The sequence below is a fragment of the Mirounga leonina genome, unplaced genomic scaffold (genome assembly GCF_011800145.1).
Source record: "Mirounga leonina isolate KUSES-001 unplaced genomic scaffold, KU_Mleo_1.0 Mir_166, whole genome shotgun sequence".
Lineage (NCBI taxonomy): Eukaryota > Metazoa > Chordata > Mammalia > Carnivora > Phocidae > Mirounga > Mirounga leonina.
The window spans coordinates 32,939,578-32,960,732 of record NW_023270418.1 but is presented as its reverse complement, the minus strand read 5'-3'; the positions used below and the strand labels follow the sequence as shown (position 1 = coordinate 32,960,732).

The following is a 21,155-nucleotide window of genomic DNA, read 5'->3' as shown; positions in this document are numbered from 1 at the left end:
TGACCTGAGCCAAAGGCAGACGCTTAACGACTGAGCCACCCAGGCGCCCCCAGATTTGACTTGTATTAACGCAGTTGTCCTCAGTTGTCTGAGGAAGGTATCATTATCATCCTTTCTGTTCTATGCAGGAGACAAGTGAGATGAGAAGGGCCAAGTGACTTGCCCAAGGTCACACAGCCAGTAAAGGTGGAGGACACCCTCACTCATTGTCACTGTCCCCACAGTGCTGGGATGGCAGCCACTTGGGGTGGGACTGCGAGTCGTCCCAGGGAGGTGCTGCTGTCCTCTGACCCCTGGAGACCCTGAGGAACCCAGACACTCTGGAGAAAGCCTGAGAAGTCTGAAGGAGGGAGGCCAGTGGGGAGGGAGGGGACCAAGCGGGAGGAGCCGGCAGTGACTCAGCAGGGCAGGATAAGGATCTTCCAGCCCAGGAAGAGGTAACCCCACTCCTCTGCCAGGGGAGATGGAGTCACGGAGCCCGAGGCATGGGTTGGCCAGGGCAATGGAACATCCTGGGAGAATGGCAGGGAAAGCTCCTGGCAGGCAAGGGAGGAGTCAAGCACCTTGGGGTACCCCTTTTGCCCCTGCCTTCCTCACTCACTCATCACCCAGACATCCTTGGGATGGGAAGACAAAGCCTAGATAGGGCAGGGGAGAGGCAGGCAGCAGGACTGGGCTCCTCTCAGCCTCATAAGCAGGGGGCAGGTGGGCGCGGTGTCCCCCAGGAGGCTGAGCCCGTCCAGGTGTGGGTGGGGGATGCAGGGCAGGGTAGGGCCAGGGCTGAGGTAGGAGGAGGTCCTCAGCACCCCTGGGGTTTCCACTGACATCACTGCCAGCTCAGGGTGAGGCAGGCCCTCTGGGCTTCTGCCCACTAGAGGGAAAGGGAAAGTGGACAGCCCTGCTGCCTTTCCTCCTGCTCCTGCCCTCGGTGGCCCCCAGGCCTGCACTCCGGGCAGCGAGCACGTGGTGATGGAGAGGAGGCTGCCTCAGGGATGCGGATCCCAGGGAGCTTCCTCTGGCCCCAGCAGCCCAGGCAGGGCTTCTGAGCCTACCTAGCCCTGACTCTGCAGGGGGAAGAGTCAGGGCCCTTGGAAGCCTGGGGAAGCCCTCCCCTTGGCTGTGGGCTGGGGGCTACCTAAAAGCCGGTTCAGTCCTCAGTCCGTGATTCAAACCCACTTGGCTGCTCGTGGAGTCTAATTCTATCTGAGGGCAATGGAGCGCTTTCAGGGTGCTCTCACCGACCCAGGAGGGCCCAGGTCGGGTGCCTGGCCCAGCAGCGCACTGTCCGTTCGTGTCAGCAGTGGGCGGTGGGTGGAGGGCATGAGAGCCCAGGTCTCTGGCTCTCTTTCTGTCCGAGGATCCCGTCTGTCCTGTAAAGACAGGCTGGCCCAGCTTAGCTACCTCATAGCCAGGGGGCGCTGACAAGTCTTGTTGCCTCTGGAGCCTCTCGGCACCCAGCCCCTTCCCTTTTGGGGGGGGGGGGGGGGGGGGCATGTTAGCAGCTGAGCGGTGTAGTTAAAAGGGCAGACAGTGCTGGGTTCCAGTCCTTGTGTGACCTTAGGCAAGTGACTTCAGTGTCCTCACATATAAAATGGGTAAATCCCAGTTCCCATCTTACAGGGTTACTGTAAGAATGAAATGATACTGTCCCCCCAAAACCTGAGCCCAGGACCCAACATGTGGTGAGAGCTCAGAATGTTTAAACTATGGTCAGTATTTAAGTCTCAGAGCCCTAAGCGGAGTAAAGGCGTCACCAAGAAATGCCGGGCATGGCAGCAGGCACCAGCAGGCCCCTGCCTCTGTGGCCTGCACACGGGTCAGCCTCCATCCCTCATCCCCATGGCCCCATGGGGCTCCTCTCTGTGTACCCAGGGAATGTTTGGTGAACACATGCATGAATCAGTGAGGGTGTCCTTACTTACCTCTGTGAGCTTCTCCCACACCACACTCCTGCTCACCCATCAGGAGGACTGGACCAGAGGCCTCCCTCATTCAGGAATCCATGACATCCTCTGGGCCAGGACCCCTTCAATGCCAATCCTGCAGCTGTGTGGGACATGGTGTTTTGGGGGTGTCTGGAAGGCCTTCCCTGGGGATCCCAGTTATGGCTGTAGCGAGGGAAGGGAAAGGGAAGGGACAGGGTCTAGCCTGTCCCTCAGCCAACACTGACTCACCCCCACCCCCTGTGAAGGCAGCTCGGGCATCACCCGGTGCCAGCCCTGCCCCCCTCCCAGCCACATCCCTTGGGGCCTGGCCTGCCACCCCCTGTGGATGATAAGGCCTGGACTCTGAAAGGCCAGGGAAGGCAGCAAAGCAGCGTCCTTCTCATGAGCTCACTGATCTCCCATCATCCTGTGGTGGGGGGAGGGCATAGGTGGTCATAGCCCATTCCATGGAGAGATGATGGGCTTATCCCAAGACCACGCTGGCCAACTGGAAGCCCCTCATCCTGACTCCCAGCCTGGCCCTCTGCCAAACACAGGGAACCGCTTGGGCTAGCGTAGGATGTCACTGCCCCTCCTGCCATCCAGCCACATTTCCGCCCTGAGGCTGCACCTCCTCCCAGGGCTCTCCTGCCCTCTCGGTCCTCTGATCAGGGTGGGTTTTCCTTGTCCCCTCAGTCCTGGGCAGCGCCTAGCACCCAGCAGGGGTTCAGGAAGTGCCTGCACCACGTACCAAGACAGATGGCTCTGGGGCTCAGGGGGCAGGAGTCTCCCATAACCTCTGCCCTGCCCTCAGCAGCAATCCCACAACGAGAGTCACTTTCCGAGAGCCACAGGGGAGTGGGAACTTGCCTGAGATTCCCTAGCTGGGAATCAGAGGGCAGTCACCTGTGCCCCCACCCCACAGAAACACTGGAGGGGTTATTCCTGCTCAGCCTCTCCTTTCTTCCTTCTCCCGCCGCAACCGAGTTCCGACAGCCCACCCTATCTGGGATTTGGCAGCAGAAAGGCACGGTCTGTATTCCAGCCCCCACCCCAACCCAACTGGCAGCTCCTAGCCTGCTGTCTTTGCCCGGACATGGCAGAGGGGTACTAGCAGCTTGGAGATGGAGCTGATTTTCCCTTTGGCAGTGGGGAAGATGGGGGGGGGGCTTGGCCACCCCCTGGGTGGGGGGAGAGGGCAGGGATGCGAGTCTAGACAAGAGGCAGAGGGAGAAGGTGACTTCCCCAGCATGTGGGGTCACTGTATCAAGCTGGGAGGCAGGGGGCTGTGTGTAAAACCAATTGTCCCTGCACTCACTTGGCCTGGGTCCCCATTTCAGAGCCCTGGCCCTCAGTTCCTGCAAACCAATAGTTTCTGGACTCCTGGGGTGAACATTTGCTGTGTGTGTGTGGAGGGGGGCGGTGCAGCATGGTGAGCTTCTCTCCCCTTCCACTGCTGAGTCTGTGCCTCTTCCTCCTTGGGCTCCTGCCTCCTCCCCTCCTTCCCACTCCTACCCATTTATTTGCCTCCTTGCCTCTCCTCTTTCCTGCCCTTCCCTTCTCTCTTTTCCCTCCTCTTCTCTCAGCCCCCACCTTCCTCCTTCAGCTCCCCTCTCCCTCTTTTCCCTTTCTCTCCCGGCCCCCTCCTCCTCTCCCGTGTGGGGGCTGCTTTCTCCCTGACTCAGCAAGGTGCTTTATAAGGTGCTGAGGGGGCTCAGCCAAATCCAAACCACATTGTGCAGCACTCTCCATAAGGAGCAGGCTGCAAACCAGGGGAGGACGGACTGCACCCCCGCCCTCCCCCCCACCCCCAGCCCTTCATGGCTCCCTCCCTCTGAAACGGAAGCTGCTTGAGGACCTCATGGCTGGCCTCAGTGCCAGTCACCCACTGGGCATCTGCCTTCTTGACCTTGGCATGGGCATCAAAAGATCGCGGGGCTCACCGGCCAAGAATGTCATTGAAACTCCAGAGTTCTGGCTGGGGTGGAGGGGTGAGGGGGAAGAGGTCCCCCCCCCAGCACTTTTCAGAAGGAGCCGCGCCCCCCCCCCCCAGCAGGTTTCATCAGAGCTGCTACTGATGCCCTGGAAAGCCCCCTGCCCCCAACCCCAGGCCAGCTCCCCTTTCCCAGCTCTTTTTCTCCTTGTTTAGAAAAGAAAGAAAGAAAGAAGGAAAAAAAAAAAAAAAAACCAACAACAAAGTCTGTCCCACTCCAGTGAGGTAATTGAAAACAAACTTCTTCCCCACCCCCCCACCCCCCCACCTCAGTCTGCACAGAGCAGAAAAGGGAAGAGCTGCCTAGGAACCCAGCACTGGTCCTGACCACGCCGCCTGGCTCTGACCTGCAGCCTGGAGGGGCTGTGGCAGGGCTGGCAGGGCACCCCCCTCCTTTCTCTGGGGGCACCGGGGCAGGAGTGTGGAGTGGAGAATCTGATGCTAGTCCAGAGAGAGGAATCACCTTCCAGGGCTGGCCCACCACTGCCTCTCGCACTTTGTAAAAAAACAAACAGCAGAAGCAACTTATTACCAAATGATTTAATCGGTGGTCTGGATCTAGAGCACTCAAGCCTCGGAGACCAAAGGACTGTCCCCCAAGAAGTCACCAAGAGGAGATGTCTGCAAGCCCCAGTCTCGAGCCTTTTCCTCTGCACTCCCCTGGCAGCTCTCTGGAGGGGGAGAAAGGGGGCGGGAAGGAGACCCTCTACAGAGGGTCTAGGCTTATGGGTCCCCCAGGTATCCTGCCTAGCAAGTCCCCACCCAGGCCTGAGGGAAGGAAGGAGGGAGAGACTCCGCAGCCATCCCCCACCCCGTACCCCACCACTGGAAAACACCAACAACCCCACACCCCAAAGGCGAGAGAAGACCAAAAGTCTTTAGGGGGAAGCATTTCACAAATGGGGACTCTTGGTCTGTCCATCGCCTTGAATGGGAGCATTCCCGCTGAGTCACCCACGCAGCCTCTGGTGTTGAAACTGGTCCGGTGCCTCGTGCTGATTAATGAAGTACAATTCCCCCACCCATGTGCAGTCTCCCGGCCACTGGGAAGAATGAAGAACCTTGTGAACCTGAGGGGAAAACCCTCAGCCAAGTGCCCTCTACTTTCCTTAGAGCTGGGCAGTGGGCCTGTGGTGCCCTCTGTCTCCCCCACCCCAGGGGGCATTGTGAGCCAGTTAGTCACCTGCCCCAGCGCCTCACTTAGCCCCAGCTTTTGGAAATGGCACAGGCGGCGGGACAATAGGCAAGGGGGGCGGTCAGCCCAGACAAAGGGCAGCAGGAAAAACACCATCACTTGCTACGAAGCCAGCTCGCTGGCATTTGGGAGAATGTGTCATTGCATTTACTCAGGGGGAGGGGGAGGGGAGGGAAGGTTAGAGATGAGGAGTCAGAGGTAGGGCGAGCGCAGGGACCCCGCACCCCAGGTCGACGCCGTCGGAGAAGAAAAGGAGCGGGCGGCTCCCTCCCCTCGCTCGGGGAGTCTGCAGACGGACTGATGCCCTCCCCGCCCCCTCCCCCAGGAGGCCCAGGGTGGTACCGCCGCAGCCTCGCCTCACCTCACCCCCCCTCGGTGTTGTGGGAGGGATAGGAGCCCCAGAAGCCCTCCCTTCCCTCCTCCCCCCTCCTCCCCCCACCCCGGGGAGGGCCGCTACAATTTGTGGTTACAGCTTTACACGTCAGAAAAAAAAAAAAAAAAAAGTTTGCAGAATGTCCCACACCGAAAAAAAAAAAAAATCCGAAACCGAGCGAAAAAAACCTGCGAGTGGGCCTGGCGGATGGGATTATTAAAGCTTCGCCGGAGCCGCGGCTCGCCCTCCCACTCCGCCAGCCTCCGGGAGAGGAGCCGCGCCCGGCCGGCCCGGCCCCCAGCCCCATGGACCTCCGAGCAGGTAGGAGCTTGGCGTCCGAGGCCCCGGCCCCCGCCCCCGCCCGGGAGCCGCGAGATCCGGTTCCCGTGCCTCCCCCGGGAGCCCCGAGCCGCGGCCGGGCTGGGGAGCCGGGAGCCACCCCGCCAGCAGGGCTCGGGCCGGGGGAGGCACGGCTGGGCGCCCTCGAGAGGGGCCGGGCGGGGACGCGGCATTCCTGAAGTCCGCCCGGCGGGCCAGGAGGTGGCTGGGAGCGCGGCGGGGAGCCCGCGCGACCCGCTGGCCAGGGCAGCCGGCAACCTGGAGCCCCTGCGAGACGGGGTCCCGGGGATCCCGGCGGAAAGCGCCCCGCGCGAAAGTCAGGGAGAGCGAGTCCCAGGCGGCGAGCGGGGATGCGGGAGGGAGACACGGCGCGCGGGAAGGAGGGGGCCGGGGAGGAAGAGGGGAGAAGGGCGGGGAGCCCGAGGCCGGGCCGGCGGGAGGCGAGGGGAGGCCGACACCTCGGGCCCGCCGCGCTCCCTCCCCGGCCCGCCGGGAGGGGAGGGCGGGAAGGAGGGCGGCGAGAGGAGAGGAGGGCGGAGGGCGGAGGGCAGAGCCGAGCCTGGCTGGGCCGGGCCGGGCCGGGCTGCGGGACTCGCGGCTTCCTCGCTGCGCGCTGCGCGGCTGGAGCCCACCATGCTGCCCGCGGCCGGGGAGCCGGCGGCAGGTAGGGGCCGGGCGGCGGGGCGGCGGCGGCGGCGGCGAGTCCCCGGTCCGGCCCGCCGTGGCCTGGGAGTGATTCGTGCGGGGGACGGGCGCAGCCCGGCCGGACCGGGCAGGAGAAAGTCCGTCACCGGCCGGGGAGCGGCGGCAGCGGCCGCTCGGCTCCGGCGGCCCGCGGGAGGGCGGGCGGGCAGGGCAGGGAGTTGACGCGCGGGAAAGGGCAGCGGCCGGGCCGAGCCCGGCGCCCCGGACCCCGCCCCCGCCCCCGCCGCCGGGAAGGGAGCGACCGGGCGGGAGCGGGCCGGGGGCGGGGCCGGGGGCGCCGAGGCCACACAAGGGGAAGGCGCCGCCGCTGCGGGGAGGGGGCCGAGAGCGAGAGGTCGCCGCCGAGGGGGAGGGCCCGCGAGCGGCCGCCGCCGCCAAGTTCTCGGGCCGAGCCCCTCGGGGGAAACCCCAGGTCCCCCGGGCCTCTCCAGAGTCCCCTCATCTCTGCCTTTCCCACCTTCCTTCCCAGTGGCTCCACACTGCGCTCCAGAAGCCCCCACCCCCACAGACCCCCAGTCCCAGAGGACCCCGTCCCAGGTTCCCCCAGCGCCCGGCCTGGCCCTCCTGGCTGGGGTAGGAGGGAGCTGCCAGGAGGGGAAGGGAGGGGAAGCTGGAAGTCCCCAGCCTTGGAGACAGAGGCTGGGGGTGAGGGCACTGGACACACACCTCTGTCAGACACTCTCTGACCCTGACCCTGACCCTGAGGGGCTGACACCTCCCAGCTTTCACAACCCCCACAGACCCCGTTTCCGGCTCTAAGCACACACTGCCCCTCCCTAGGGACACCGGGACACATTCCTAGGAGACACCAGACAGCAACCCACCCCTCCCCCCACAGTTTGGCTCTGCCACCCTCACTGCCCTGAGCCACACACTCAACCAGGGGAGAAAACAGGCACCAGGGAGATGGCAGCAAGTAGTCACCTTGCAGCCCTCCCGTCCCCAGTCTCTCCTCCAGACTGGTGTAATGGCTCCCTCTCCCCTCCACAGAGCCCCGCACTCCTCCCCGTTCACACTTGTGCACACCACCTGGCCACACCAGCTACTCTATTAGTGACACTTCACATTCCTCCCCACAATCCAATCCCACCTGCCTATTCACACCGGGGCTCCTGCCCGCTCCCTCCCAGCCCCTCCCACACCTCTGAATAACAACACCCTTTCAAACTCACCCCTACACTTGCCCAGACTATTTCCTTCTCTTGGTCCCCATGCCTGGCTCTTAGCTGGCTGCTTAGCTCCCCCAGCTTCATCCTGCACCCCTTGGGAACACCTGGGATCCTCTTGCAACACAATCCAGAACCCTCTCACTCTGACAGCTCAACTCCTGTATCCATATTGACTTCACAAGGCAGGGTGGCCGGCCCACCTGTCTGCTTCTTTCCCTGGGCCTCAGTTTCTTCTGTCATTTAGGCTGGAAGAGAAGGGCAGGGAGGGGGCTGCTGAAGATGACAGCAGAGATGGGGCCGACGCGGTTCTGCTGAGAGGGACTTCAGTGTGCATAGCGCGACCCTCGCGCAAGCCCCGTCACCTGATGGGTTGGTGGCAAAGCTCGCGCTCCTGACTTCTGGGCCTATGTGTACTCACTCACTAAGCACTTCTCAGTGACCTGGGGCAGAGGGAACCAAGGAGAGGAGGGAAGGGAGAAGAGACAGAGGGGAGGGCAGCCAGCCCAGAGGACAAGGAAAGATGGGCTGCTTCTGTGGGCCTTTCCCTGAGGAGGCAGGTCAGGAGGAGCCCCCGAGGGCCATTTCCTACAGTTCAGTGCCTGGATCTCCCACTGCAGTGGACACACCAGCCCTAAACCACTTCCTTCCCCCAACTCCCCTCACCAGATCGCTCCAAGGTCACCGGGGAAGCTGGTCCGGGGCTGGCCTGAGGGCGGAGCCTTTCCGGCTGGCTCCCACATTTTTCAGCACCTCTGGAGCTCTGTGATGCCTCCCTGGCTCCTACATTTTTGGCTGATAGCCCTTATGCACCCGTCCCAGGTGCCGAGTCTCCTGGCTGATTTGTCCTGCCCACCCTGGCCACCCTGGCCCATCTGCCCCACTGAGCCCCCCACCCTCACTGAATGAGGTCAGCCTGGAGGATACAGGTCAGGGATCAAGGGGCGGCTGGCTAAAGACATGCGAACACGGCTATGCCTGCCTGTGCTGCCCTGTCAGGGTGGCCATGCGCTTGCGTGGGCTGAGTGTGTGTGTGTGTGTGTGTGTGTTCACGAGGGGGGCCTAGGTTCCCAGGGCCCAGGGATCTGGATGGAATTAGGGGCCACCCGGGCGGGGGCCAGGATGGGGGGTGGGGGGCTCCAGCAGGAAACGTGAGCTGCACTCATTAGCTCCTCACGTGCTCAGCCGGATTTATAAACACAAGGGAAGACGGGATGTAAACAATCAGTGGGCAGCAGCCAGAGGCAGAGCTGGGGTGGGGGCTGGGCTAGGGGCCAGGACTGGGGGAGGGGGCCCAGGACACAGCCCCCAGTGGCCCCGTCCACCTGCACACCGTGAGCCTGGCCAGAAGGATGGAAGAGGGCTCCAGGATGCCCACCTAGTTCTCCCTCCCAGGGATGCAGGCAGGCTGCAAGCTGCACTGAGTTCCACTGCTTACAACTAAACCACAGGTGTTCTTTGCCCCAGATGGCTATCAGTTTGCTGCCTGAGATGTGGGGACATCTTGCCCAGAGTGGAAGCTGTTGTAATCGAGAGTAGAGCCCTGGGCGCCTGGGTGGCTCAGATGGTTAAGCGTCTGCCTTCGGCTCAGGTCATGATCCCGGGGTCCTGGGATCGAGTCCCCCATTGGGCTCCCTGCTAGGCGGGGAGCCTGCTTCTCCCTCTGCCTCTGCCTCTCTCTCTCTCTCTCTGACTCTCATGAATAAATAAATAAAACATTAAAAAAAAAAAAAAAAGAGAGTAGAGCCCTGTCCCCTTTCTCCTCTCCTAGCCTCTTCTCCCTCTAGATACCTGAGACTCCTTCCTTCTTTCTGGCTCTCTCTATGGGTCGGTCAGTACGATCCTTCTGCTCTTTCCCCTGCCCCCACCCCCCAGCCTGCAGTGACACAGTTACCTCAGAACTGAAATATTCCTGGAAACACCGGCCCCGTCTGGTTAATTTCATGAGCCGTTTTTCTGCCCAGATGACTTAGCTCTTGTTTATCCAAAGGCTTCTCCCCCTCTTGTCCCTGTGTAGGGAGCCGGTTCTCCCCAGGGATGTCCCACAGGGCCCAGAAGGGGAGGGGAAAACAAGGCCCAGAGTTGGGGTCCTGACCCCATGCCCCCTCCCCCATCCCCCTCCATGCCATTGGCCCAGTCTCAGAACTCTGGCCAGAAGGGCTGCCCAAAGCAGGGTGGGGGAAAGAGGTGAGCCCAGCTCCCAGGGTTTCAGCTGGGACCCTCAGCATTGCTGCTAATTCAAGGCTGGAAGGGCCACTGCCCACCTCAGCATGTCTCCAACCTCCAAAACTAACCCCATATTGTACCCTTTGGATCTTGGAGGTGACTCTGCCAGATATTGAGGCTGAGGGTAGCCCCAGGCTTCATGCAGAGGAGAAGGGCCTGGAATTCTCTTGGGATGTGAGGAACAGTGAATAGAAAGGAACACAGAGTCAGCAGGAGCTAGGCATGGAAAGGCAGAATAAGGAAAGGAGCACCAGGAGGGAAGCCACGGGCTGCAGATGGGGACAAGGACAGCGGGGTCAGTCACCTGCCTGATGCTGCTCTCTGTCTACACACGCACACACCCACCCACCCACCCATGCTCTCAAACCAAGAGCCCCTCATCCCCAGGGGCAGGGTCTCTGAGACTGGTGCTCTCCCCCACCCTGCCCACTCCCATGCTCCATCAATAAAGTTGCCAACCAAGCATCTCAAAGAGTCAAGACTGATGGACTGGGCCACTGCAGAAGTCCCTACCTGACCCCTACACCCTTGTAAGAGACATTCTCTACAGTTTCAGTCTTAAACCCTCTCTAAAACCCTGACTCAGCATTACGACTAACTCCAAACTTCCCCTAACTCTAAGTAGTCAAATTGTCAAACGCATATCCAACTCATTTCCATCACATATGTCATTATGAAACTTTGAAAGTGGAAAAGAGAAAGTAGAAGAAACGACTCATGATCTCACACCTACCCAAGCTTAAAACCCAAACCAGCCCTCTCTTTGTGATGTGCCATGTGTTACCCCAGCTGACATCTAAATCAACACATTCACAGACCTTGGCCCCAGCGAACCCTGTGCCTGTCCAAACCTAACCACATCCCCCAGCTGGACTCAAACCTCAACCACACTCAATCAGCCAAATCCTAATAAACTAACCTGAAACTTTAAAAGTAACCCAGTCCTTAAACCTAACCTAGCCCAATGCCAATTATAGCCTTACCCCAACCCAACCTTAATTGCCTTTACCCAGTCCCAATGCCCACTGAATCCTGGCCTCGTTCTCTTCACCGTGGACCTCACCTAAAAGCTGGGAAAATCACGTCTCCCAACTGCCTACGTCTGTCCTCACAGAACTGAACCCTGGGCTCTGGTATCTCAAGATGTCCAAACTCTCCAGCACTGTTGGCTGACAAACCAAACGCTTCAAATACATCATATTCCCTCTCCTCCTCCCTTTCACTTCCCCCACCCTCCCTCTTCACTGCAGGCTGATCAAAGGACCTCATTCAAGGGGCACCTGGTGGCTCAGTTGGTTAAGCATCTGACCCTTGATTTCGGCTCAGGTCATGATCTCTTGGGGTCCTGGGATGGAGCCCCCAGTCAGGCTCCACGCTCAGCAGGGGAGTCTGCTTCCCCTCTCCTCCCTCTGCCCCTCCCCTGCTCACGCGCACGTGCGCGCGCTCTCTCTCTCTGAAATAAATAAATACATCTTAAACAACAAACTCATTCAGGTCAAACTTTTCCCCATCCAACCTCCTAGATAGGAATGGGGCAAACCTCCACCCTGCGTCAGTCCACACCCAGGAATCCTATGCTAGAATGTACCCACCACTGACGACAGGAGCCAGCCCTGTGTCCTTCAGCCTGACGCTGGGGATCTAACCCTACCCCTTGCCTCCTGTGGCTCAGCTTGGACTTGTCTCGGGGCAGCCTCTCTCGGGCCCTTCCCAGGGCTGACTGCTCTCAGCCGGCAGCGGGGACATGTGCTGTTTCCCACCCCTTGGCTCCAGTGGGACTGGGAGGCTGGGAGAGGAGGCTGAACCCAGGAATACTGATTCACAGACCCTAGGCCTGGCCCCGTCCCTCCACGTATGCACACATTTTATGTGTCGGCATACGAATGGTGACTCTCAGCTGACACACTAATATACTCTCCAATATGTGCTCATAGATACACACACAGAGGCCAAGTCCTGGTCCTCAAACACATACATACCTCCATCCACACACACCCCGGCCAGGAACACTCCCTTCCTCCACCCCCCTGCCTCCCATCTGGCAGCTCCCACTCACCCGCCTCCTCCCCCACCCCAGCCCAAGGTGGAGACAGACACCTGAGGGGCTGCCAGCTGAGTCCTCCACTGGGCCCGCCCGCCCTCATGCTTCTTGCCCCTCCTGTCCACAGGGGACTCGTGGGGGATGCTAGCTTGCCTGTGTACTGTCCTCTGGCACCTCCCTGCAGTGCCAGCCCTGAATCGCACAGGGGACCCGGGGCCTGGCCCCTCCATCCAGAAAACCTACGACCTCACCCGCTACCTGGAGCACCAACTCCGCAGCTTGGCTGGGACCTACGTGAGTACCCAGGGCGGCTGAAAGGTCTGGGAGTTGGGCAACGAATGAGCAATTGGTGGAAGAGAGACAGAATGGTGGAGGCGTCCCAGTGAGCACCGGTGACCAGGGGGGCCCTTTGGTTCCAAATGGTCCCCATGTCTGGCCCATCTCCTGCCCTTCCCTCTTAGGTGCCCCCCTCCTCCCCATCCGTGGCCCCAGGACCAGGCATGTGGGCAGGCCTCGCACCCGCACCCACCTTGGCCCATTGCCCCACTGGCTGCCGGCCCAGCCGCCCGCCTCCCCCTGGGGGCTGGGGAAGTCTCTTCTGTTTACACCGTGTCCTGGTGTCTCTTGCATGGGCGGGGCTGGGTGGGGATGGAGGGGCCCCACCTCCCATGCCTGTGTTCCAGCTCGCCTCTGCCCCAGACCTGGGGCCCTGCTGCTCTGGACCCATGGGCCTCCCCTCTGTCTGCCTCTCCCATCCTAGCTGGGCCTCCTAGGGGGGACTTGGGGGAAGGGGGCTGCAGGGAAGCCAGGCCAGTAGTGGCAGGAGGTTCAGGGTGTGGATGGAAGTTGTGCCATAAGGATTTGGGGGCAGTCCAGAGGTGTTCTGAGAGCCCAGGAGGGAAGGAGAGAGGGTCAGAGTTGCCGAGGACCATGGGGAACCGGCCCCCTCTTCCCGTGTTCCTCTTCCACATCCCAGACCCTACTCTGGAGCCAGGGAAAGAAAGGGGAGGAGGGTGGCGGGGGAGCTGGCTCCAGCCCCAGGATACACCGAGGAAATTAGTTTGTCTCTGTGCTTGTCAGCGTGTGAACCTCCCCCTGGGCCCTTGCCTATCCCAGGCCTCGCCCCTCTCTGCTCCCTTTCTCTCTGGCTGCAACGTCCCCCTCAGCCCTTTCCCTGGGCCCCAGGCCCCTCCCTTGAGGGTTGGCCAAGCTCTGTCCTCTTCCCTAGACTGCCTCCTATACCCTTCCTCCAGCCCAACTCTTGAGACTGCCTCAGTTTCTTCCTTCTGCAGCCCTGCTCCTATGAGCCCTTCCTTGGGGCACTTAGTGCTTCGGGAGCACTGTCTGTCCCCTGCCCTTCCGCCCGTGGGACCAGGCATGGAGGCATCGGGAGGCAAATGGAGCTCTGATTCCCACGGGCCCCTCTGCCTTTCCACCCGCCTTTCCCTCCCTGGCCAAAAACCTTTGCTTGACTCTGCTACCCCCTCCAGCTCCCGACCCTTTTTCTCTCCTGGCTTTCCCTGCCAGATTTCTCGAAGGAGAGGTCTACACCCTCTGCCTCCGCTTCCTCTCCACCCGCTCACTCCTTAACCCCCTGCAGTCTGGCCTCCGGGCCACTGAAGCGGTCCTCTCCAAGGTCCTCAGGCAGCTCCTTCTTGCCAAACCCAGTGGAATTTCCTAAGGCTCACTCTCCTCGATCTGTTTTGCAGCCATGCTCCAGTACTGCTGCCTTCCGAACTCCTCTCCTTGGCTCTGCACTCTTCTGGTCCACCTTCCACCTCTGCAGCCTGGCCTCCTGGCTCCTCCTGGCTCCTCTTCCTCTCTGCCCTGCCCCGCGGCGGGCCCACTCCCAAGGCTTGCACACACAGCCAATCAGCACGTCCTCTCTGAGTATCTCCTGCGAGTTTTTCTCTTTCCACACCTCTCCATAGGGGAGTTCATCACCCCCACTGCCTCAGCTGTCACCTCCATGCAGATGACACCCCCAGAGAAACTTGGGGGAGGCCCTGGAACAGAGAGGGGCCTAGTGTGGAGACGGGGCCAGTGTCAGGGGACACAGGACATAGCAGCTCTGGGGGCAGGTATCTCCTGGTGACCGCTGGCTACTCGGCCCTCCTCCTTCCCCATCGCCCTCTCCTTTTCACAGCTGAACTACCTGGGCCCCCCTTTCAACGAGCCTGACTTCAACCCACCTCGGCTGGGGGCAGAGACCCTGCCCAGGGCCACCGTCAACCTGGACGTGTGGCGAAGCCTCAACGACAAACTGCGCCTGACCCAGAACTATGAGGCCTACAGCCACCTGCTGTGCTACCTGCGAGGCCTCAACCGCCAGGCGGCCACAGCTGAGCTGCGCCGCAGCCTGGCCCACTTCTGCACCAGCCTCCAGGGCCTGCTGGGCAGCATCGCAGGGGTCATGGCGGCTCTGGGCTACCCTCTGCCCCAGCCTCTGCCCGGCACTGAGCCCACCTGGGCCCCTGGCCCTGCCCACAGCGACTTCCTCCAGAAGATGGACGACTTCTGGCTGCTGAAGGAGCTGCAGACCTGGCTGTGGCGCTCAGCCAAGGACTTCAACCGGCTCAAGAAGAAGATGCAGCCTCCCGCGGCTGCAGTCACCCTGCACCTGGAGGCCCGTGGCTTCTGACCTCTGACCTTCGCCACCTCCCCACTCCCCTGCTCCTTCAAACCCTGCGCCCGCTCGGGGAGGGAGAAACCTGTATGCCAACACTCGTTGAGCCAGGAGACAGAAGCCATGAGCCTCTGGCCCTCTCCGGACTTGAAAGAGGGTGTGATGCAATAAGGCCTGTCCCCTCCCTGCTTCCCAAAGTCGTGCAGGTCTGGGGAAGAGGTGCAATAGGCCCTGTCCCATCGCCACAGGAAGGAATGCTCACGGGAGCCCCAAGGGGCTCAAGTTGGTGCAAAGGCTCTCCCAGCTTCCTGCGTCCTGCCCAGCACTGGCCAGCGCCCCACTGCCCCTCCAGTGGCACTCCCGGGAAGCGTGCCTGTAGGGCAGGGAGGGTGGCCACCACAGCATGTGCCTTTCTGGGGTGAAGCCCTTCAGCTGCCCCACTCTTCTTCAATGGGTGTTGTTCCCCTGTCCCCAAATAACTCAGTACATCCGATTCAGGAAACGTACACAGTGGCAAGTCCAAACAGGAAAAAATGGGATTTAAAAGTGGAAGAGGAAGGGTCTGCATTGGAGGTGGTACTGAAAGCATAGGGCCAGGCACAGACCGGACCCAGGGGTCACCAAGGCAGTCGGTGGTACAGGATGGCAGCCAAAAGGACCTTGCCTTGCATCTTGTCGCCGGCATCACGGTGCCTCCTCCCCACCCCGTTTCCAGGCTGGCTGTGGGTTGCCCAGGCTGGGGAGGGCAACAGTAGCCACAGCCACGGGGTTCCCTGAAAGTTTACATTGCAGTAGCATTGCGGGGTGCGGGGGGCAGCCCCCCCAGGCCCTGCCCCCCAGCCTCACCCACTCATGACTCTAAGTTTGTTGTATTAATATTTATTTATTTGGAGATGTTATTTATTAGATGATATTTATTGCAGAATTTCTATTCTTGTATTAACAAATAAAATGCTTGCCCCAGGACTTCATCTCTTTGCTGGGCCTTGCTCCTCCTCCTGGCCCTTCTCCTCCTGGGCTCCCGCGCCCCCACGGGCTCGGAGCCTGCCAGTCCAAGGGGTAGCTCGGAGAGGCAAAGAACTTGGGGAAGAGGCTCTGCCCTGTCCACAGGGAGGGTGTGCACGCAGCACACTCTGTTCCTCCACCCATGGCGTGTTCCTTTAGTCCTTCCACCATCTTGCCTGCCCCCTCCCAGCCTTTGCTCAGCCCGCCTCACCTCTCAAGATTATTTTAAGGGTCTCGTAGGTCTGTCTCCCTAAGCCATCCACCTGTCCCTCCGGTCAGCCATGCACAGTCAGCCCTCAGCTTCGCCAGTCCTCCCACCCCTGTGGCAGCCCACTGGGGCCCCCAGCTGTGACCTTCACCTCAATACCCTTCCTCTCCTGGGGAGCGTGACTGACTGCGGCCAAGTCGCAAGTCTCAGCTGTGGCTCTACTCCTTTCTTTCCAGGGTAAGTCAGCAGGTTAGGGGGAAAGAGAAAAACTCAGATTGGTCTGCAAGCGAATGGGGTAGATGCTATTCAAGGGATGATCTCAGCTCCAAGCCCAGCCTCGAAGCCTCCTAGAGTGACTTTGGACAAGTTACTTAAACTCTCTATTCTCCGTTTTCCCCATCTGTAAAATGGGGATGATGAAACAGCCGTCTAAGATTGTTTGAAGGATGAGAGAAACAATAAAGGTGAGGTGCCTGGCCACAGCAGCAGGGATTAGTAATCAGGTGACATGGGACGTGGGACAGATCGGCCTGCCGGGACACTCTAGCGAAGACTGCGGAGTAAGTTGGGCTGACTGCTCCCAGCTAACACAGAGGTATTTTACCAGGAGATGGTGCCCTAAGCAAAGGAAGTAACAAATGATGGTCCTGTCAAGCAATCTACAAATACTTTAAAGACCTGCCCATCATTACGCTAACTGGAGTAGGAAATCCAAGAGAAGTCTGAGACCTAACTTGGCTCCTGCCCTGACGGAGCCTGTGATCCATCTGGGGAGAGAAGACCGTCGGTAGAAACTACCGTCGGTAGAAACTACCGCCGGGTGCGTGAGTGTAGGTGCAAGAGCTACTGGACTTGCTTATGGTCGAGCCGGGTTCTGCTGACTGTCCCACAGTCACCTGGCCCAAGTTGGAGGGGACATGCCCCATAGAGGGGTCCAGGCTCTTTGGGCAGGGACATCTGCCCTGGCTCTGGCTAGATATCCTGTAGGCCTGCTTCCTGTCTAACAAGATAGGAAGGAGAGGGCATCTGGGCTGTCTCCACGCTGGGGCAAAATGAGTAGCAGCCTGTCAGGTGTAAGGCACCAAGCAAGGGGCTATACAGAATACCGGGAGAAGGAAGGCATGTCCCACACTCCTGTACTGCGAGCTTCTTGGGGGCCGACTTTGAGTTTTCCCCATCTCTCTATCCCAGGTCAGGCGCAAGCCCAAAGAAGGTGTTCAATTAGCGTGTTGAACCAAACCACGTAGAAAAGGGATCCCTTGCCCCAAATGCTAAACTCCAAGGCAGAATTTGATTAGCTGCGGAAAGACCCGGATGAAATCCCCGGGAGACAGGGAAGGCAGGCTGGCATCCCTCCGCTGGGGGTGCTGATCTGTAAGCCTCACGGGAAGGCAATGGTGTCTGCCACCACCGCCGTCCTTCCAGTGCCCAACACACAGCAGGTGCCGCTGCATGGCCTCTCCAGGTAGGGTTTGGGCGAGGGCAGGACAAGGGTCAGTTCAGTGCGTCTGTCTCCCTTTTAAGCGGATAGCATCTCGAGGGCACGTTCCATAATTTATTCGTCTTTGCATCCCTACAGCATTTTAGCACAATGCCTGCACCGAAGTAAAGTACTTGCGAATTTAACGTAAGCTGATTTAAAGAGTGTCAAGCAATAGTGTGTGAGAAGTTAAGAGAAGTGAGTTTTTGGGAGGCCACCGATCAACAGTGTCAGAGGCCCCAGAAGCCCTGGGGGAAGAATTCGGGGGGAAACCCACTGAGAAATCAGGAAGTCACAGGTGACCTTTGCAAGAGCAGTTGGGAGGCAGACGCCAAATTGTGAGATTAAAGGAGGTGGTGAGAAAGAAGAAGGGGTAAGTGTATTCTCCCGGGCTTTGGTGGCAAAAGGAATACCTAGATGGGTAGCAGGAGCACTGATGTATGGGTTGGCTGGTTTGCTGTTGTTTCAAACAGAGAGATCTAAAGACGAAATTGCTGTGGGAGGGGTGGCAGCTGGAGAAGAATGTAGAGAGCCTTAGGGAATGGAATCAGGGACAAGCAGAGGAAGGGAATCAAAATCGTTGCTGGGCAGCCTCGTGGAGCCAGGTGACGTCAGCACACGCATCTCTGTCATGGGCTGTGACATTCTCCATCAAGCCACAGATGGCCAGAGGCGAGGACAGAGAGAAGACAGGGTGCTTCCCATGGCCCAAGGACTGATAAAGCAGGAATGGCAGAGAATTGAGGGTTGGTTGAGACTCCAGAGGGTTAGGAATGGTGCTTTTGAACACCATTTGAACACAGGGCAGGTAGCAGAGGGAAAGGGAGGAGAGTGACCGGGAAGGGTGGGCAAGTGCTGGAGGTGGCTCCCGTGGAAGATGCAGAGGGGGCACCCCCAGCAGCAAGGTGGGAGAGGTAGACACAGAGGAGAACCGAGCCAGAAAGGGCATTTCAGAGTTCTTGAACTCTCCCCCAAATAGCTCCCTACTGATGGTGTCGGGGTGTGAGTCCCCCCTTTGGGTTTTGGAGCTGTGGACCAAGAGGTAGGTAGCTCTTGGTAAAGGACAAGTCATCAGGCTTTTCTCTGAATTTGTTTGTTATTGGTTCTCCACCCACGGCAGCTCCAGGAGGGGTGATGAGTTAGTGGTGGTTATCCCAGGTCCCACCTTTTAAGTATGGCCTGAGAGTCAGGGGCCCAGGGATGCAGAGGTCAGCTTAAGAACCTGGAATGCCTGGGGCCCTGCAGTGCCACAGAGGAGAGGACATCTCTAGAAGTCCTTCTGTTCCAGGGAGGCTGGGGAGAGTAGGAGTGGGGAGCGGGGAGGGGGTAGTGAGAGTAGGCTCTCTTCCTCCATCATCCCCATCCAGATGGCATGGAGTGGATTAGAAATCTCAGCATCATCTTGAGTATCCAGAAACGCACCTGCGTGTGAAAGGATGTGCAGAGGATGGAGAGCTGTCACTTGGGAGAGGCAACGTCACTGGCAGGGGTAGGAGCGGGTACAGGAGAGGGGGAGGGTGGCTAAAGGGTAGTGATACCTGGCCAGCTGCCTGCTTTTGCAGAGACTGGCCCAGCACCCGAGGACTTGGGGCCCTCTCAGTGTGTGAAAAGACTCATTCAAGCACTCATCTTACAGACACGTGCACACATTCACCCACTTGCCACGGCCACCCCAAATGGGGAAGGGCCAAAAGGAAAGCCCTTGTTCCCCTTAACCTGCAGGGTGAGGGCCAGTGATCTAGGCCATTGGCTGAGTGCTCTGATGGATTGCTGCCTCTCAGCTCCCCCTTCTTCTCTGGAGCCACAACTGTCTCTGCCTTTGTCCCTGTAGTTCTTGAGCTCCCTGACTCAGCCTGGCTCCCCGATTCCCAGCAGTAGACAAAGCCCTTGTCAGTGAGGTGGGGGTGGGGACAACGAGGGAGTAGCTGTGAACTGTAGGACCAGAGTTCCAGCCCTTTCTTTCTCCCAACCTTCAGGGTCTTTTGGCCTCCCGAGTTCAGAGGTCACCTCCAGGCCCCTCCCCAACTTGCCCCCATCTCTAAGGCCTGGCGGATGAGGTGGAAACTAACTAGGACCTTCCTCCCAGCTAGACAAAGTCTGACACCTGGTGGCCAAGGTGAGAAATGGCCAGAAGGATCCCTTTTCAAATGTCCCCAGAATTTCTCCAGGGCCAGGCTGGCCAAGGTGAAAGGGAAGGTGATGGGAGCTTTGGACGGGGTGGTTGGGACAAAGCAGAAGAGACAGCCAGTGGCAGAAAAACCCAGACGCAGGAGAACTTTTGCCTTCTGTCAGCCTCCTGCCCCTTAAGCCCACTAGGCCGGAGACCCTGGAGCAGGGAGAGGTGGGGTGTCTGGGAGGATCATGATGGACTAGGAGGGGCCGCCTGAAAGAATTTTGGCCCACAGGGTGGAGAATGGGGCCCAGGGCGTGTGAATATGTGGGGGCTGGGGATATGAATCTGGCTGCCCAGAATCTCCAGCTCAGGGTGGGTGGCAGGGCCTGAGGGCCTGAGGAAGGGGGTTGCTGAGGAGAAGGAAGGAGAGCAGGAAGGAGAGCAGGCTACGCCCCACAGCCTGCTGGGCCCCAGGCAGCTGCTTCCTTCCCTCTACCTGCCCCCACCTTCCTAGCTCTAGCTGGCTCTCTCCAGAAGCCCCATTGTGAGCAGGGGGAGGGGGAAGGGGCTCCCAGGGCGCCTGCGCAGTGCTGAGGCCCCCCACCCTGCCACATTGTCTGAGCTAAGCCAGGCCTAATCCCCCTTTCCTTTGGAGGAGTAGGCAGTGGGCCTCAGCCCTCAGGAAGGTGCTGGGCTCCTGTTCCAGTTCTTTGCTCTCTTTTCTCTCGGGTTCTCCCAAGACTTTGGCCTTGGCCTAGAGCAAGGCCCTTGGGTGTTCCCAAGCCGAGGTCACTCCTGCAAAGTGCAAAGGTCACTCCTGCAAAGTGCAAAGGTCACTCCTGCTAGTCCCATCACCAGCCTCTGGGGGTCAGAGCTGACATAGAAACAGGCTCCTGGGTCTCAGGAAATTCCCTGAAGGAGGGAGAACTTAGCTCCCAACTCAGACCTCTGACCTGGCCCTCCAGCCTGACGCCTGACTTGTGATAGGCCCCACCATAGCAGTTTTGGGGATAGGACAGGAGGCTGTCTGAGTCGGGACAGGGGTTCCAGGAAGAAAGGTGAGAGGGGCAGACAGGGTTAGAGGAGTGAAGAAGGAAAAGACCTGAGGATGGCAGGCCAAGGTTCTAGTGGCCAGCACACCTCAGGGATCCAGACACCAAGTTGGGGAAGGATACCAATTAGACAGGGATGGTTCCAAAGCTCCTGGGTGCCAACTCCTTTGAGTCAGGGAGCTCAGTCCCACTACTGTCTGACTAGGACAGAAGGGCAATGCTGCCTGTGGACAGTTCTCTCGACTCTAGGCCAGAAAACCGGTCCTAGGCCACTTGCCCTTGAGCTGACCGCCCGGATTCTTTCTTGGGGCTGGGGGGACGCTGAAGGCCAAGGGAGACATCTTCCAGGCTAGGTGGGAGAGGCTAGCAGGGCCTGGGCCAGGCAGAGCTGGGGGCAGCCGGCAGGGATGGCCCAGACAGTGCCCACAGAGCAGGTCCGGGTGCCAGAAGAGAGAGGGAATGCGCCCGGGCGGCGGTAGGAGCCACTGTGGCCGCCCAGAGGCACACCCCATTTCACGCTCCCTGGGCGGTGGCAGGGCCCCACGGCTATCAGCTTTCAGGGGTGGGAAGGACCAGGAATGAGGAGGGGTCTGCCCCACCCATGGCTTCCTACTCCCTCAAGGCTCTGTGGGCTCAGGAGTGAGGTGCCACACACCTCTGGGATCGCCCTCTGGGGAGAGAGTGGTCAGTCCCACAGAGCCTGGGCAC

At 59.8% G+C, this 21,155-nt stretch overlaps 1 protein-coding gene across 2 annotated transcripts; it reads left to right on the top strand.

The window, feature by feature from the left end:
- The first annotated feature begins 5,604 nt into the window (after nt 1-5,604).
- Nucleotides 5,605-16,078, top strand: CLCF1 (cardiotrophin like cytokine factor 1). 2 transcript variants are annotated; one of them, XM_035013384.1, is made up of 3 exons: nt 5,605-5,807; nt 12,091-12,257; nt 14,110-16,078. In XM_035013384.1, exons 1-3 carry the CDS (start codon nt 5,792-5,794, stop codon nt 14,602-14,604), a joined length of 678 nt encoding a protein of 225 aa, XP_034869275.1. In that variant the 5' UTR covers nt 5,605-5,791; the 3' UTR covers nt 14,605-16,078. The 2 variants fall into 2 exon arrangements, with proteins under 2 accessions (XP_034869275.1, XP_034869274.1); XM_035013383.1 differs by lacking the exon at nt 5,605-5,807 and adding an exon at nt 6,413-6,489.
- Nucleotides 16,079-21,155: the final 5,077 nt, after the last annotated feature.

Excerpts from the sequence above, each read along its gene's own strand:
- CLCF1 (XM_035013383.1), top strand. The coding sequence starts at position 6,459 with ATGCTGCCCGCGGCCGGGGAGCCGGCGGCAG. Across the intron at positions 6,490-12,090 it reads GGCCGGGGAGCCGGCGGCAG|GGGACTCGTGGGGGATGCTA; the intron begins GTAGGGGCCGGG and ends TCCTGTCCACAG. Across the intron at positions 12,258-14,109 it reads GCAGCTTGGCTGGGACCTAC|CTGAACTACCTGGGCCCCCC; the intron begins GTGAGTACCCAG and ends TCCTTTTCACAG.